The sequence below is a fragment of the Convolutriloba macropyga genome, chromosome 1 (genome assembly GCF_964194025.1).
Source record: "Convolutriloba macropyga chromosome 1, txConMacr16.3, whole genome shotgun sequence".
Taxonomy (NCBI): Eukaryota; Metazoa; Xenacoelomorpha; order Acoela; family Convolutidae; genus Convolutriloba; species Convolutriloba macropyga.
The window spans coordinates 15,128,638-15,147,087 of NC_134468.1; the positions used below are offsets into that span (position 1 = coordinate 15,128,638).

An 18,450-nucleotide genomic window follows, 5' to 3' on the forward strand; every position below is an offset into this window, starting at 1 on the left:
CCCCCCCCCCCCGACTGAAGCAGGCTGCAATTGATTAGAGCTCTCACTAGTCGTTCGAGAGCAATTCGTCCGACGTTTAGTGGGTTATGTTTGTATTGAGCAAATTGTTGATTTTTTGAATGAAGCAAGACATAATACTGAAGTTTGTCTTATGAATAACGCAAACCGGAAATCATACTATCAAAATTGTTGACTCTAAACAAACAAGCGAAGCGTCCTGTCTAGCAGCTTAACGTACTTGCAATGTTACTAGGCAGTGGAAACAAGCCTCGCAGTTGAGCACATGTTTGAGTTATACTACATTGCGATCAGTGACAATTACACGATGGAGGAAGTCACAGAGCTTGGGCCTAGTCTGCAGAAGGATGGAGTCTGTATCTCAATTGCAGGTCGAATTGGCAAGACCAGACTAATTGACAACATTGTCCTCAGATCAGGACAAAATTGATTAAAAACTGATGTTGGCTGACTTTCAAAACAGTGACTTTTCCAGGATTGTATTTATGTATTCCCTCTTTGGTATCTATGGATTGAAATAAAGAGAATCTGATCGTGATCTTTTAACCTTACTGTAGAGTGCATTTTTAAATGAAAGACCATGTTAATACTCGTAATTTTTAACCTGCTATTGGAACTTCAAAGTAAAACAAGCAGAAGTCCAACAGTCTTGTTCGTGCTGAAAGAGAAAGTTGACCAGTAAGTAATTTGGTAATAAGGTCTTGCGTTCGTTTTGAAAAAAAAATCAGAAAAGTTTGAAAGTCTTTAATTGCATGTTTTTGCTATTTAGATATGTTCTATTTGAGAAGTTTGTAGTAATGGCAAATATATGGTTTGAGATCACGACCAAAGGGCGACAAGCGCGTTAAGACCGATAATCAGATGGAAATTATGAAGTTTTGCAGACACTCAGTAGCATGCAAACAAATTGGAGACAATTAAACTTTAATTTAACTGTGAAATAGTTTTAATCTTTGTTTGGGTTTTTCAACTTAGTAATTGATTTCGACCGACGTTTGAAGCAATTACTGTAAAAGTGTGTCGCTTAAGGCAAAATTTTGCTCGACAGTATTTGGGCTTCAGTTTGAGAACATTCGTTTGCTTCCCTGAGAAACCAATCGCTCTCGAACAAAATTGCAGCATATGTAAACGTTGTCTTTCCTATGAAAAATTGCTTGACCGTTTTGACTTTCCGAGTTTATTTTCGCTAAATTTCTCATTCACATTTTTAAGCTGCTGAACTCAATTAGCGGCATTTTATTACTTTTTAGTAGCTTGTTTTGAAAGTGGTTTGCAATTTGTGGACTAAACCGTCCAAAATTACAATTAAAATTCAAGTCTTTTCCCCATATAAACATAGGTCCTCATCAATTTAAGTTCAAACAAAGCACAGCTGTATTTTGAAGCTCCTAAACATATAAAAAAAAACGTTTAAAATCAAGATCCTGCGTAGCTCAAATGAAATGAAAACTGCTTTAATTTTTCCAACTCTGTTACCATGATTACGAAATAAAGCTAGAATATATTTCTAGGGAATACAAGATTTGCGCTGCTCCTTTAACTAAAATGGTTCAGATCAAATTCACTTGTTTATTTGCTCTAGAACAAAATTGAAGTAAAAATTTTGGCTGCGAGTGTCTTTTATAGTAACCCAGGTTGAGGTGCCATCCGGAAGTGACTTCTGATCAGACCAATCTAGACGAAAGTATTTTCTGCTCAGACCATCCCCGACCAAAGTATCCTCTGATTAGACTAAAGTGCGCGCGAAACTGTCTCTGGTCGGACCTTGCCAGACGGAAATGACCTCTGATCAGACCGAAATCAGATCATTGTCCGGACCACTGTGCGATCATGGCACATACCAAAACCCAGGTCATCGTCCAGATAATTGTGCGCTCAAAATCACTTCTGATCAGAATATTGTGCGCTTGAAGGTCACTTAAAATATTCATTTCGTAAAAATTGATGTTTGCAGTATCAAATTCATCTATAGAAAAGACTTTTCTGAAAGTATTGCTAATGAGAAAAACCCAACTATAGAGTAAAAATTTGTTTATGTTTAACATTACTGCCCATTTTTTTGGATGAAATGAGACAGCTTTCCATAAGAAACGTCACATTCTACAGTTAATCAAAATCTCAAATTAAAGTTCCCAAAATTTCCTCAAAAATTCCTCTTAGAAACAGTTTCAATACAATGTCGTATCGTGATAAATTCAGCGTCGTTAGCAACAGTGCCTCCGGAGTGTTTAACGAAAGAATAGACGTACAAGAGATTCAAGATAATATCAGGAAAACAAACCTGATGTAAACTGTTAACACAACAAACATGAGTCGGTCTAGCAGCCAACAAAACCTTCAACATGGACAATCTTAAAACTTAACAATCGAACTGTCGTGGCTAGTTAATTCATGAAATGTTCTGGTTTTTGACGAGACAAAGCATTGACATTGCCTGTTCAAATGAGGTCAAGAAATACCAAAAAACCTTTCGTACATGGAAAATTCTTTAAAAGCAAGCAGTTTTCATGGGTCTGTTATCATTGCAAAGAACGGGATAAAACTTAGAGGTCAGACCAATTATATCTGGAAAGAAGAGCAACGGACAGGCATTAGAGATAATTGACGTATACTTGAAACACCAATCATTGGAAACTTTTGGATAATCAATGGATACAATTCACCCACTCAAACTCTAAAGTGTAATAAAATATTTGACAGCAACCTCCAAGATATGCGTTTCTGTAGAGATTTCGATTCTCATCAAGACCTCAACTGTACATACAACACCGAAAACGGTCAAAAACTGCTGGACATAATTGATGACGAAAAATCAAACTACTGAACAACGGTTATCCAATTTATCAATCATATCATCATAATAAACTGAGCATGCTTGATCTACATTTCGGCAGCTTTTTGGTCTCTAAATACTCAGACATTTATCAAGTAACAGAAGATTGTGGCAGCGACCTTTCGCCGACACTTACTACATTGAAGCTGAAACTTCAAACAGAATTTGATTTAAAAGCGAAATTCCTGATTGAACCAACCAAAGTATCCAAGCAAAGAGAATCTGAACGAAGTAAACCTTAACCTCATCGAACTAATTCACAAATCAATCGAACAATCCTATGCAAAAAAATAAGGAGGCAACTAAAAAGTGCAAAGGATGACACTTTCTATCGGTTGAGAAGGGAAATCCATTTCCTGCATGGAGAAATTAGAAGAGCATTCAAACGTTCGAATGAAAGATAAAACGGAAAACTAATTGACACAGCGAAGCAAACACGAAATAGGGGGTTCTGGAGAGCAGTCAAAACCATCATCAGCAATAAACAACAGCTAAGCTGATCAAACTTACAAATAACGTTTAAAGACGAAGTTGCTCTAACTTACCATGAAAATGTGAAAAGTCTAAAAGCCTACAGAGTGAGACAGTGAAAGCACGCCAATACGAAAATGAGGATTTGAAGCAGTATTTGCTTGAAACCGAACACAACACAAAACTTCTAATACAAGCTGATCCAAGCGAAACAACTGAAGACCGATTCTTAAACATTGAAGAGTTCAATAAAATTTCGGAGCATACAATTATCTCAAGTCGCGGGTCAGACAAAAGATATCAGCTGCTGAAGGCGCTAACAAAAACCATTAAAGCTTTCATATGCTAAATTATGTCCTGCTCAATCATTAATTCTTACGTTCCATGTCTATGAAAAGAATCACAATTAACAATGCTTCCAAAACCTCTAAACACAGGAAAATAGCAGAAAAATACAGACCATTTAGCCTTACCATTTGCCTTGCAAAGGTATGTGAAACTGATGTTTAAAACCTCATCCTAGGCCACCGCGAATCAGGCAAAGTCTTTGGACCACAACAAAAAGCATAAAGACCAAACAGATGGACAACTGATAATCTCAATGTATTGACGCAGCATGTAAGAGAAGAGTACCAGTGGTCAGAAATGTTGGGACTTGTTTGTCTCAATATACAAAAAAGCTTTTGATGGAGTCTGGAGAAAAGAGTTGATTGACAAAATTAACAAAATTAGTATACGGAAGAAAATAATCAAATGGGTTAATTCTTTCCTCTCACAAAGAAACGTTTACGTGCAAATCAAGATATACAAGAAGCGAGAAATTTGCACAGACAACTGGTGTCCCCCAGGGAAGCGTTTTGGCGCCTATTTTGTTCCTAATTTGTGTCTCAATTATTCCGGAAACTCAAGCCGACATTTCTCAGTTCGCAGATGACTTCGCATTATATTACAGGTCATAGTCAAGTCAGTTAATACTGTCGTACAAAATCAATATTGTGCACTTGATTTTGCTATACAAATCGCTATTAGAGTTTCTGTTGAGTTTACTTGTGCGGCGAGTGCACTTAACACGATTTTCTATTTGAGTTTGCTTAGTGAATCGCTTATCTGACACTTGTCTATTTTACTCAGATCGTAAATACGACTGTCAAGAAATTAGTTGAATTGAGCAACTGTACTCGAGATGCAAAACTAAAAGAGTGAAGTTTATAATAAGTTAGCGACACAGAAGTCATAACAAATGTGAAAAAATAATTCCCAATGCGGGAAGTAGGGCAACAGACATAATATGTGAATTAAAAGGCGGTAGACGGTGAACTTAAGATGACTTTGTAATATGTCCTTCAAGATTAGGTACAAACATTAAATGAGTACATCGTATAATAATTTTAGCGCACCAAATAAAATGATTATGCACAACAAACACAAAGCAAACTCCAAGCATCACTTAATACACTCATAAATTTGTGTGAGTGAATAGGTGAACATAAATTTAGGTTCGAAATCAAAATAAATCCTGCCAACACTTCAAAAAGACAAACAAGCCTTTTTCTAAATATCAATAGGAACCCAAATTGAAGAGGCGAAAACCATCAAGTTCTTAGGAATAACAATGACGCCACTCCTCAACTAGAATGAACATTGTAAAGACATAACAACCAGAGGAAACAAGCGAATTCTCAAGCTGTGGCGTCTAAGCAACCTCAATGTTGAACAGGAAAGTATACTTCTGCTGTACAAGTACTGATTCTGGATTTACTTCTAAATGCAAGCGCTTTCTGGCTCAACCAATCGCTAACGCTCATCTCTAACATGCAAAAAGCGCAAAATAGTTGCTCAACTCTAATTTTAGCTCAATTCACTTTCTTTATTCTCTCTTACTTACTTACTTACGGCTAGCCATAGATACACAACGACATAAAATTGCGATCAGGAAAAGCCAGCAAAAACACTCCACGGTGTTTAAAATGGCTCCGTATCCCAGTAACAGCGCAGAGTTTAGAGCCAATGCCCAAATTCAAATTCAAACACCAACGAAATCTTGAAACTGCTATTGTAATAAACTTGATTGTCAATGGTTGTACATATGTTTCTTTCTTGATTAATCAAAATTTCTTCTTAAGGGGACCGGTTCTTATGCAACTGGACCTCTTTGGTTCTGATCAACGCCATCAGACTCTGGATGTGTCTCTGATCAGAATGCTGTTTTTTTGTTGCCTTTTGGCAGACACAACATCCCTTGGTAAAAAAAAACAAAAAATCAAAAGAAAAAATATCCGCTCGATATGGTCTCTAATCAGACTAATGTGCGCTTGAATCCTCTTCTTATCAGACCAACCCATACGGAAATGACCTCTGATCAGACCATTAGTATCCGGATGTGACCTCTGATCAGACCATCCCTAGACCGAAGTGACCTCTGATAATACTATTGTGCGCTTGAACCGAATCCCTGACCCTGTAATTTTGGTCTGGGAACACACCTTGTGCGTTGGACGTGGTCTGATCAGTGGTCACTTCAGGATGGGACCTCAACCTGGAAAATGTTAGCTTGTTAGAAAATCTGTATTAAAAACAAACAGCGTGAAGAGGTTAATTTTCAGGGCATCATGTTGCGGAAGAGATTTTTCAGAGCTTTAATAAATAAAATATGATTCAGCTAACCTGCAAAGGAACGCCCGAGGATGCAGAACTTCAATGTGAGGTGTAAACTACACCCAAATATTACTCCGCCAAATCTTAATACCAATGAATGAAATCGAATGTTTTTTGTCCCCCGATTAGCATTACTCTTTCTCCACACAGTAGTTAGACCAGTAGCAGCAAAATGTCCAATTTTATCTGTCCACAGAAGTCAACAAAAATGATGCAAATATGAAACTTTGAATTTTTTGAATAGGTGGTCACCCATAAACGTTAAGTCTGTTGATAACATTTTTTTTGATCCCGTAGGCCTCTCAGAATTACAGTTACCCTCCGATAACGACCTGTTCCACTTGTGATAATTCTCACGATGTAAACTTCTCATCCAATGATATACACGATATAAATCTTTCGATAACCATTTCTATGATAGGCTGACATTCGTTTGATGTAACATTTCGATCTTTTCTCTAAAAGTGGTCAAAACGTATTCAACCATTTCTAGTTTAACTTCGTTTGTAAAAAAGGTAGAGGTGTTATCATGGAGGTAATGTTTATACAGTCAATGGTAACAGCTGTGCGTTTTTAAACAAGATGTTAAACCAGTAATGGTTGAACACGTTTTGATCATTTTTGGAGAACAGATCGAATTTGTTACATCAAACAAAAGTCAGCCAAACATAGAATTGGGTAGAAATGGATAAAGAGAGGTGAAAATAGAGGGAAAGAGAAATCTAAGAAATAACATGGACAAGACCAATTTTATTTCAGAAGTTTAGTGCCCTCCATAACGTGTGTCGATGGTACATTTTAAATGTTTCAAAAACAAGACCAACTTTGCTGCACAGAAAATGTAAATATAAAAATTCAAATAGAAGATTTTTCGGATACCTTAAATGATTCTCAAGAAGATAGTTCCGCAATGCATAGAATCTATCGAGAGTGTAAAATAGGGCCATGGGATGACATTCAAATTTCCAGAACAAAGAAAACATCTGAAAATGTACGAAAAAAGTTTTCCTGTGCAATCTATTATTACAACAATTTTAATGCACCTTATGTGATATGTAATGTTATCAGACAGCAATAACCACCAAAAATTCAAAACTATAAGAGAAAGTGCCACTTGTTTCACAGATATTTTCATTTGTACTAGCAGTGGATCTATTTGGTTAATATCCAGTAATCGAGGAATGGAAATGGAAGATGTACTTTGACAAACTCTGCTCAAATTTTGAAGATAAATTATTTTTCACAAGGATCTACAATACGTTTTAAAATGTGATTACGAATTAAACAAAAAAACAAAAATGCAATCAAAATTTTTTGCATGAAGATGACAAATAATCGAGAAATTCGAAAAGTCAAAATTTCATAAACCTGAGAGGTAACACCTTAGAAAAATAACGTTTCCTGTTCAATCACAGGTGTGTGTGTGTGTGTGTGCGTGCGTGTGTGTGTGTGTGTGTGTGTGTGTGTGTGTGTGTGTGTGTGTGTATGTGTGTGTGTGTGTGTGTGTTTATGTGCGTGTGCGCGTGCGTGATTGCATGTTTAAAAATAGATATACATTTAAAATATAAAAGTACGCTTAATTGATAATTTATTTGATTACCAAACTCATGGCCAAATCAGTTTCTGGTAAAATACCCACAGTAATCTCGCGACATTACTCAGTCAATTGACAGCAAAATGACTGCAATCGACACTCACAATGGAGTTTGTTTTTATTGTAACAAGGACTATAAGCCCATCTCCAAGCTCTCGAAAACAGATTTTACATTAACGAATAAACAATGTTATGTTGCGAACAAATGTTACGAACTTCATCAGTTTCCCGTCATTCGCTCGCACTAATAAGAAAGTTTTAGTTAAGTTTGTCATCAACATTGATGCCCAGTTGATATTTTGCCATATGTGCACTATTTTGTATCTCTGCCCAACGTCGATTCCGCATGGTTAAGAAAAACTCAAACCAGCCAGCAGCAAACAACATCAGAAATCATAAAGAACTGTCCATCTCCCAAAAAAAATGAAAACTTGCAACTAGATTAATTTATAATAAACCATTGTACCGCTTTAATAATTTAATAATCAAATCAATCTCGCAAAGTTTTCTAAGATGGCCAATGTAGCATGCTGGTACCCAACTAAAAAATTGACAGCTAAAATTTCCTCGAGAATATTGTTTTTCTCGTGATCAGGGTAGAGGAGGATATTTTAGACACACAAAACTGATCCCCACAAACCCAACCAGAGGCAGCCCATCATTGCTCAAACCAACAAACTGTTTATATGTGGGACTTCTTTGATTATATTATTGTAATTTCCTGTGACACTGGTGATTCGCCTGTTTTTTCCCAGCGGTTTTTTGTCGCACAGAAAATTTTTTCCGAACAAGTAAACCAACTGCACTCCAAATTTAAACGTCAATCATTTGTTTTTCTCTCATAAATACTAGGTAATATAAAATTTGGCAAAGTTTAGTGAAGTTCAGTAAGGTCCGGTGAGGTTTAATGAGGTACTGTAAGGATTGGTAAGGTTTTAAGGTTTAGTAAGGTTTGGCAAGTTTTGGTAAGGTTCGGTAAGAATTGGTGAGTTACTGTAATGTTTGATAGAGTTTGGTAGGTTCGATAGGAATCGCTAAGGTTTTGTACGGTGCAGTGAGGTTTGGTAAGGTTTGGTAAAGTTCGTTATGTTTGGTTCATTAGGTTTGGTAGGTATTTGACAACCGGTAGTTATGTAAACAAATTCTGCGCTTGGTTATAGTAGTTTTAAAAATTTGTACCGGGCAAACTTGCTTTAGTTAAAAAGCTCTAGTTCTCCTCGAACAAACATAGATTTAATGGTTCTTGCTCGAACCTGGAACTAAACAAGAGCTGAATAGCAAATAGACACTGCAAGTTCTCAAACACTAGCAATAGATGAGAACTACACTGTTAATTCTCATTTGAAGCACATCAAAAACCTGAAACTACTGATTGAAAATGAAACTGACTGTTGCATCGAATTTGTCATGTCAGAAATCAATTCCGGGGAGGACACTGAAACTCTAGAAGAAACATTGGGCGAAATAAAAGAGCTGCAAGAGAAACCTTACAACTCATTCCAAGAGTTTCTGGAAATTTCGTCATCAGAAGACACCCAAACACTGTTCTCACAGTGGCAAATTTAAGTACTAGATCCGAAAAACAACCGATGCTTTGCGCAAGCACAGGAAAAAACTCAAAGTGCAAAACAAAGCAAGGCTTTGTCAAGTCATTCAAGGTTAATTTTTTATTGTAGTTACCCAACAAAAAATAACATCAGAAATCATCAAGAACTTTCAATCTCACGAAAATTGAAAACTCAAATTTATAATAAATAATAAACCATTGTATTCCTTTATTAATTGAAAGTAAGATAAATATAAATCAGAGCATCAATTCTCTAGTACTCCTTTTTGGTGTTCACTATGTATGTTTTTTTAATGAGAGGGGGCTTTAATAGAATAGAAATCAGTGCTCCTAAATTTTGGGCCATTTTATCTCTTTCTCTTTTTCTCGTCCAATCGGCACTCACTTTCAACTTCAGTCGCTGTTTCACTATCAGGAACGCATTCACAGACCTGATGTTGAGTCGCCCGATAACTCCTACACCCTCCAATTCCAGTAGCCACGGATAACACTTTATACCCCGACTCCAAACATTCCTCGAACTCCGTTTCGCACTCTACATAGCTTCTTCCACATGTCAAATAACATATATCGTGTTGATTGCAGCAGTCTGTTGTGTTTTTGCTCACTGCAAAGGAAACAAACTTGCGAGAATACCACCTCCAATTTGCGGGACCACATCCGTTCGTCTGCTCTCTGTGGTAACAGTCTTTAATTTGCACACTCTTTGAGCCCTCTTTACAGTAGTCACAAGACGCCGCTAAAATTTATGATGGTATTGGGAATGGGGGTTGTCTCTAAAAATATGTTACCGAATAATGTTATTTGAAAATTTTTATTGTAGTTATTGGTTCCCTTTGATTGCAACCTTTCCGAAAGCTTGAATTTGTTTTATGTGCTGCTGCCGAAGAGATCACATTCATTCGCGTTCGGGCAAAGAATTCAAGGAAATCAATACAAAATGGAACGGGAATTCAAAATTAGCCCAGGATAAGATGGCAACCACGGATTTTTTTGACAAACATATACAGCCAAGGCATCATTGATGGGATCTATAAAGTATCGGCAAGCATATCCAATTCTAGACCTTGCAGCTGCCTTGTAGGGCAGTAAATGACAAAGTTTGTTTCACAGTTATTGTTGCCATTACATAACATCACGGAAACGTCCGAGACTGAGATTTTCCAGTTTGCCCTGATAACTGGCCCAAATTCCGTATTTTAGGCAATTGTCAGTATAGTTTTATGAACTTGTACTATTATGATACCATATACTAGTCTTTGTCCTATCATCATGCCTATAATTAAATCAATAATCAAAACTTTGTAGTGAAAAAGCGAAATAACTAAAATGCATGAAAAACATTGACATCTACGTGAGCAGCACAGGATAAAAAGTCCATCCACACAACAATTTAATGCATGGATGGTAAAATTTCTGACATTTTGTTACGCTCCATTAAAATTTTGACACCAATGGTCTACAGCCCTCACTGATACAATCAGTGATTGGCATGATGATCCAGAAGCAGAAAGGATATAAAGGAAATTGTTTTAGCTTGCCAAATGCATTTTAAAAATAATTAACAAATTGAGAGAGAAACAAAAACGCAAAAGCCGCAAAGTAGGTGTAATCACTTAGCTGCAAAATTTACATGCAGATTGCCTAATCAAATTTGCTGCTAGGTAATCAAGGTGAACACAATTTTGTCCCGGCTTAGGGCGAGGTGATGCTGGAGAACAACACAATGCAAGAGGACAATATTTCCATCAAAAAAGCATTTGAACCGATTACCTTTGACCATCAATCCATCCTAAATTGGGGTTTCAACATTTGCTATGCCCTTAAAACGGCAGAGCTGCACAAGTACGTACTAAATGAGAACCATCGTATTACACGAAAAGGTGTTTTTTTTCAATTCTCTCACAATTTAACTTTCAATTGTTGAGCGGGAAAGCTGTGAAGACCACAATTGATGAAGACAACAATTAATGTTTTGTTAACAAATTTTTATCTAAAAGTTATTCTGTAGTCTGTAGTCGCTATCTGAGGTACTGCGAACATGCTAATAGCTGGAGCCAGCTTTCTTTTCTAACTTGTTGGCGTAATTAACTAAAGAGTTTCGAATTGAAACATGTCTACATAGCGACGTGCAATTTTCCAATAATTTCATAATGTTGTCTTCTCGCCAAACTGCAGTAGTCGTGAATACAGTTTTGCAAGGTGCTTTAAGCATTTGAGAAACGAATGTGTGGATAGCTCTATCAAAATGTATTATCTATTGGTTTGATTTCTTCATTGTTTGAATGTTCTTAATAACTAAGACTGGTCAAAAAAGATTTGATTAAAGAACGTAAAATTTGGAAACTTTGAGAAAATCTTCGAATTTGTTAAATGTTTTTCAAAATTTTATCCAAAACTCACTGGTTGTTCCGACCCTCTTGAGGGGGGAGGAACTATATGCTCAAATAGTTTTTTTTGGTCAGACAATTTTGACCGATCGATCTATTCATCGTAAAGAGATCTGAGCGGTATTATTAAAAAGCCCGTACAGCAAAGAATATGGCATTAAATTTTTTTTTTGAATTTCGCTTTCTAGAGCGATTGATCGTGGATTAAATTTTTGTGAATATTAGACCAACTTGCCTTATTTTTATTCACATTTGCCGGAATTTTTGCTTAAAATTTTGTCAATTTTGGTAAAATATGCAAAAACTGTTAACAATAGTATTGTTGGTTTTAATTTACGAGACGAAAGAGCATTGTTGACAATTTTGGTTCAATCTTTTTGGCCAAAATTTTGGCTAAATATTACAAAATTCAGCATTTTTCATCAAAAATTGACCGAAATAAATTTTTTTATTACAATTTGAATAAATTTACTAAAAATAAAAACCCGAAAACAACTAAAACAATCTTCCTAAACTACAAATGGAGCTAGGGCGACTTCCACATACGTTGAGAGTAGTGTGGAATTGAAATTTTGCTGTTTTTACTCTATGATTATCGAAAACGCAATATTTACTTTTGATCTTTTAAAAAATTATCTGGATCTATAACATTTAAATCAACTGAGTATTTTTTGGACGGACAATAACTGCCAGGCTGGTTTTGTTCCAATCTTGCACTGTTACAGTCCAAAAATATTTCAGATTGTGGTCCGTCGATCTTTTTAATTTTAAAGAAAAAAATTCGATCTTCTTGTTAATTAAAGAACAGAACATTTCAAATCAAAGATCACTGTTGACAGGTTCAGACGATTTCCGAAGCAGTTCCAAATTAATGTATCTGGTCCCTTTACTTAAAGAATTATGGGCGTTTTGACTTTTAAAGATTTTGATTTTTAAATAAAGAACGGCTTATTGAATTTTCTTTTTATTTGGTCAACCTTAAGCTTACTGTCAGCAAAAAAAATAAAACTTCTTCCTGCTCCTCCTTCTATTGAATTGCAATTCAATCTTTTTTGAGATATAACGCGTCAAGTTATTGTTTTCTGGCATTCATTCTACTAGATTTCACAATTTTTTAATTATTAGGCGTTGGCCCCTTTTCACGTTCTTTTTTTCTCGTTTTATCACATTATCTTATTAGTCATAGTTCGCATATCAGATTATTGGAGTTCAAAATAAGGAAAAATAGAATATATTCAAGTCTTTAGAGGCATAGGTTATGGTTTTAACGGCTTCTTTACCCCTTTCTCGAAGATTTTTTATTCAATTGTCTTTAACTATCGTTTTCATTTTGTCTTTTAGTCGTATGAAATTTCCAGGATAATGACAGGTTCATTGATTTTTATGGAGGAATAAAAAGAGCCTGTATTCTGATTTGAAATGATAGCTGATGGCTCTGAAGACTTTGAAAACAATTGTTTTCAAAACTAAAAAAAAGCAGTTCATTTTTGCATTTTTGTACTTTTTTTTGTCTATTTGTTTCCCAATTCTCGTTGATTAAAGTTCATATATGACAATTTGGTTGTCACGCAAAAATTCCAATATACAAAATCCAATGTTTTGGAAAAATTTGTTATGATTTTACTGGCTTCGACACGGGTTTTTCTGTAAAAAGTAAACTAATTTTTGATTTGTCATTATTTGACGTTCTTTTTGTAGACGTAAGGTATATTCTTAAAATTAAGTTCTCAAGCGCTTACTTTGGACTAGTAAGCGTACCTATCCAGTAATTTCATTTTGTAGCTAAAGTGTTTCATGACTTTGAAAATAATTGTTATCGAAAAAAACAAGAGTATTTCCTAATTTTTCCTCTTTTTCTATAATTTGTCTTTTTTACCTAGTCTCATTAATATGATGTCACATACCACAATTTAGATTTCTTGAAAAACGTGCAATCAAACATTTTTTGGGGCGGGCGATTTATGGCTTCACGGCTTCGACAGCTTTTTCTCGCAAGTTTTAATTGAATTTCTGTTTTTTGTCGCTATTTGTTGTTCTTTCTGTAACGGCATAAAAACCTGAAGTGACAGGTCTTAAGGCCTTACTATAGAAGCATTAGAGGCATAAGCGATGGTTAAAATTTTTGGATGTTTTCAGTTGACATCTAATGGTTTTCATTACTTTTGAAATTAATTGTTTTTAAAAAATTTAAACGAATTATTTTTTAACTTTGCTGATTTAGTTCTTCCGTCTAATTGTTACCGCATGTTATTATGGACTGGTCTCATATCTTTTCAAATAAGCTGAAGTTATTGTTTTTAGTTACAGTTTTATCTGACGCTGTCTTGACTTTGTTATTAAGTTTTTTTTAATGTATATAAAGTTTTGGATGTAATTAATGTTTGTTGTTGTTGTTGTTGTTGTTGTTGTTGTTGTTGTTGTTGTTGTTGTTGTTGTTGTTGTTGTTGTTGTTTGATTTTGTATTTCGTCTAACCTGGCTGTGGCTAGACGAAATATAATGGCACAACGCATCAATCTAATGCGCGTTTTTTACTCCAACGGATTATTTGCGTTGGAGGCGATATTCTTGTCCATACACTATTTTTTTGAAAAATCCTTTAGTTTTTGGGTTGTTTTATCTCTTCCTCATTTGATAGACAACTATGCCAAAAATTTGATGAGCGGGGTCGGAACTTTATGTGCGAACGCACATTTCCGAGCCTCCTTGTTGTTTTGAACTTGAACTGCTGGAAACTTATGAGTTAATTATCGATTCACACTTAAAGAAAGTGGAAAAGATGCCCCCGTTTACAATAAAAAGGTTAGTTTACTTTACAGGTACTTTTTTTACCATCATAACGAGTTGTTACAAGGCTTACAGTTTCGTTGATCCCATTTTGATCGAACTTATTTTATAGTGTACATAAGCGGAGTTTTCTCTAATTCCTGATACGTTTCGAGAGTTCTCATTACGATTCATTCAACAAAATCGAAGGCAGCAAAAAAGCGTTTGGGGAACCCAGTCTAATTTGAAGTGTCCTCACCCATGCAAAACTAAATACACTTACTAATACGAGTAATTTTACTTGTGCTTAAATGTGCTAATTCAACCCCGGTAACGACAACTATTTGTCGAGGAGTTCTTCTTTACATAATAGAACATGATCTTACCACTACTTCCCCAGAACCTATCTTCCACTAATGTCGATGGAGATTGATCAGCTCTCAATTCTCGTTTTAAACTGAACCTTCTCTCCGTCACTGAAAAAGGGGGAAACATCACGTAACATTGTATATTCACACCCAGAATGCACATGTACTTTAATCTCAGTTGAAATTAATAATACTTGGTACTAAAATTAACGCTAGGCTAAAAATTAATGAGCTCAAACAAATGCCAGATAATTGATGGTAGTTATTTTGAAAAGTCATTTGAAAAAAAAAACAACGGAGTAAGAGCTGCTTTGGAGAAAAATAAATAAGCCAACAGAAAATTTTGGAACAGCATGTTGGCTTAATAGAAACTTTAAAAAGTTTTAATGGCTTCATCAAAGTTTTTTATGAAAAAGGCCACGGTCAAAAAAATCTTCAGCAATTACACTATTTTCAACTGCTCGTAAAAATATTTATGCATCAGTTTACAGTTCAACCAAAGTAACACAGGTTTAGGCCTCGGCTTATCAGAAGTCCATGGTCATGTTTGATCGAAAACTAGTCAGAAAAGACAGCATTCGAGAGAAATCGCCTATGCATAAACTAAAACTTGACCTTAAAGAACACTAATTCCTTTAGCCTGACCCATCATTTTACTGCAAGATTTTAGTTTGACTGTAAGCTCTCCGTCGACCTTTCCTGGAGTGACAAAACACAAAATTCAAAAAATCAAAATTGTAAACTCGTAAAAAACCAGTAATCGTATAATTGTTGCTCATAACATACTGGCTTTGGAAAGAAAAGGACTCAATTTTCAAATTTTTCAAATTTGAGAGTCTTTGGAACAGATTTATGTTCTCCCGTACAGAACTCCAAGTCTAAGTCAGTGCTAGGCAAGTCTAAATGCAAGTCTTGTATCATTTTTTGGAACGGGCAAGTCTTAATAAGTTTTATAAGTCTGGGAAGTCTTGGTCAAGACTTGGGTAACACTTGCAAAATGATTTCCAAGACAAAAGCAAACTTTCAAAAAAAAATCAAGCAAAAAATTCAAAATTTTAAAGAAATTTGTAACGTGAAACGTTTTTAAGGGTTAATTTTTAGTCACTATCCCGAGGTGCTTTGAAGGCACTGCACAAACATTCAAAACTATCGAAGAGCATCCTCGGGGTCAAAGGACGCCATATTAATGTTTTGTCAACCGATTTTTAGCCATCTTCATCAGTTGTCCGTATTACAGCCCCAAAACAGACGAAATCACCAAATGTTTCTAATTGTCAGATTTCCCAAATGACAAACATAGCAAAGCGTGACTAAGGGGGAGCGAAGTTGCTTGCTGACCCGAGGGCCTGTAGTACGAAATCAACTACTAATTGGCTCAATTTTTGTTAAAAACACTTATGAGATCCAAAATTGGCAACAGGAGGAATCAGTCCAAAAATCGGGAAATCTTCAATGCCTCAATTTCAACTAGTCTGCGAGGCAACGTTACCCTCAGTTCGTTCTGCTACCTTCATTGGCTTAACACTATTTGAGGTATAATAATTGAGTTATATGAGTTATAGTTAATTTTGTGGTATAATCGATGATTTATAATGATGGGGGTTATCGCCTGTTGGGGTTTATTTCAATTTTTAGATATTTGTCGCGTCTTCCCGGCCTTTTTCATTTTTTTGCTAATATTGACGTTTTAGGACCGTTTTTGACTTCCAAGATCTGGAGTTAGACTTGCCAATGCTAAATCTCGGATTTCGACTAGCCAAGTCTTGGCCGAGACTCAGATTTCGACTTGGCAAAACATATACAAGACGTAAAACTGTAAAAGCACAAGATGCACAAGTGTAAAAGGTGACATTATCATAGCACTGCATCAGTACTGGTATTCGGCTTACGCTTAGACGTGACCAGCAAAGTAAACCAGGAAAGCCCGCAAATGAAGCAAAGTCTTATCGCCCCATCTCTCTCCTCTGCCCAGCGAGCAAGATATTGGAGAAATTTCTTGCTTCCCGTCTTGTCAAGTTACAACCAACCAGACATCAACACGGATTCAGAGCAAGACACTCGACAGTAACAGCACTCGTAGAGATCTCCGAAGATATTGCAGCTGGGTTTAATGAACGAAAGCCCCCCCCCCCCAAAGGCTGTTCTGGTGGCTCTGGATTTGAGCAAGGCATTTGACATGGTACACCACGACACGCTCTTAGCCAACGCAGCATAAACCGAACTTCCTTCGTACCTCCTCAGATTGCTCGCAACCTACCTGCAAGGAAGACAAGCTCAAACGAACTTCAGGGAGTACACCTCAAAGTTCCGGGTCACTCGCAGCGGAGTGCCACAAGGATCGGTATTGGGGCCACACCTGTTCAACTTCTTCATATCCGATGCCCCTCTTCCACCCTCGGGCATTGAAGTTAAATCATATGCAGACGCTTTTACAGTTTACAGCAAAAGCAGTAAAATCGAAGATCAAAGAGAGAAACTCAATGAATACCTATCATCTATGGCAGATTTCTTCAATGGCCGCAAATTGAATTTCGCGCTAGACAAATGCAACTGCACCCTCTTCACCTCCGACCCAAAGCAATATAAAACAGATCCAAAAGTAGAAATACACAGCAAGCGAGTCCCAAATTCAAATTCAATCAAAGTGCTGGCCGTGACTCTGGACTCTGGTCTTACCTTCACGAAACACGTCAAGGATGTAACAGCAAGATACAAGAAGAGACTTAACGTCATGAGAGCCCTCTCCGGCACTACATGGGGACAGTCAAAAGAAACCCTGCTAGTGACATATAAATCTCTAATACGACCTATCCTAAAATACGCTTCGGCAGCATGGGGACCCACTACCAACCAAACGAATATAACAAGCCTTCAGAGAGTCCAAAATGCCGCTCTCAGAATCGCCACAGGATGCCTCCTAATGACAAATGAAGACCATCTTTGCCAAAAAACAAATATTCTACCAGTTCGCAGACACGTCAGGCTACTATGTGTCCAACAGCAACTATCCAGATATCTGACATATCATCCATCTCATTCCTTTCTCCACAAACACCCTCTCCCCAGACAAACCAAGGAAACTCTACATACCAGATACAACCGCTATGTAACTCCATACCTCAACGAAACGGAAAACAATACTCAGGTCACGCCGAAAGAATGCAAAGGAATTCTTAAAGATATGCACACTCTTGAAGTGAATGACGCCATTGAGAACTACGCTCCATCCATGTTTTTGAAACAATGTCACCGAAGATATCAGAAGACGAGAGCTCCTTACCAAGGGACAGAAGAAGACAACTAGCGCAACTCCGTTCAGGCTTCAGCTGCCTCCTGCAATCATACAATCACCGCATCAAACGCTCAGACGATGACAAATGCTCTGACTGCCGGAAGTCCGAACACACAACAAGGCATCTGTTCAGTTGCCCAAAAAGAAGGACCCGATTGACACCCGAAACGCTTTGGAGGAACCCAGTGGAAGCCGTCAGGTTTCTGGGCTGTCAGACTTGCGAGACCCAAGACGATTGAGGCAAACAACAACAGCAACAACAACGTGACCAGCACTGATATTGACTTGCCGTTACGTCCGGGTTATGATCAAGAAGAGCTCTCAAAAATCATGTTATAAATATAATATAAGAGATGCAACAAATATGTTCACAGCAATGGAAATTAGGGGGAAATGCTAACAGAACATATGTGTCAGCAGTTTTTTGAATAGAAACTAACATATTTTCGACAAAGTTTCTGGTACGGCTATAGTCTTTGCTGTAGCTATAGAGGAGTT

The 18,450-nt window shown here is 36.6% G+C and overlaps 2 protein-coding genes and 1 long non-coding RNA gene across 5 annotated transcripts in view; 2 read left to right on the forward strand and 1 right to left on the reverse strand.

Moving 5' to 3' along the window:
* Positions 1–556, forward strand: part of LOC142335380 (uncharacterized) — a 41,229-nt gene extending 40,673 nt beyond the window's left edge. For both annotated transcript variants that reach the window (XM_075383845.1, XM_075383854.1), the window contains exon 15: positions 254–556. In XM_075383845.1, the coding sequence (XP_075239960.1) occupies positions 254–448 (195 nt within the window). In that variant the 3' untranslated portion in view covers positions 449–556. The remainder of the gene's footprint in view (positions 1–253) is intronic.
* The window catches only part of LOC142335397 (carbohydrate sulfotransferase 3-like), a 72,885-nt gene extending 66,561 nt beyond the window's left edge, over positions 1–6,324 (reverse strand). For both annotated transcript variants that reach the window (XM_075383913.1, XM_075383890.1), the window contains exon 1: positions 5,987–6,324. The gene's annotated coding sequence lies outside the window, so the exon portion shown is untranslated. The remainder of the gene's footprint in view (positions 1–5,986) is intronic.
* A 2,575-nt stretch (positions 6,325–8,899) lies between these two features.
* LOC142345823 (uncharacterized) lies at positions 8,900–10,149 on the forward strand. Its single transcript, XR_012759358.1, has 3 exons — positions 8,900–9,229; positions 9,536–9,818; positions 10,028–10,149. It is a non-coding gene; the product is annotated as an uncharacterized LOC142345823 (long non-coding RNA).
* The last annotated feature ends 8,301 nt before the right edge of the window (positions 10,150–18,450 follow it).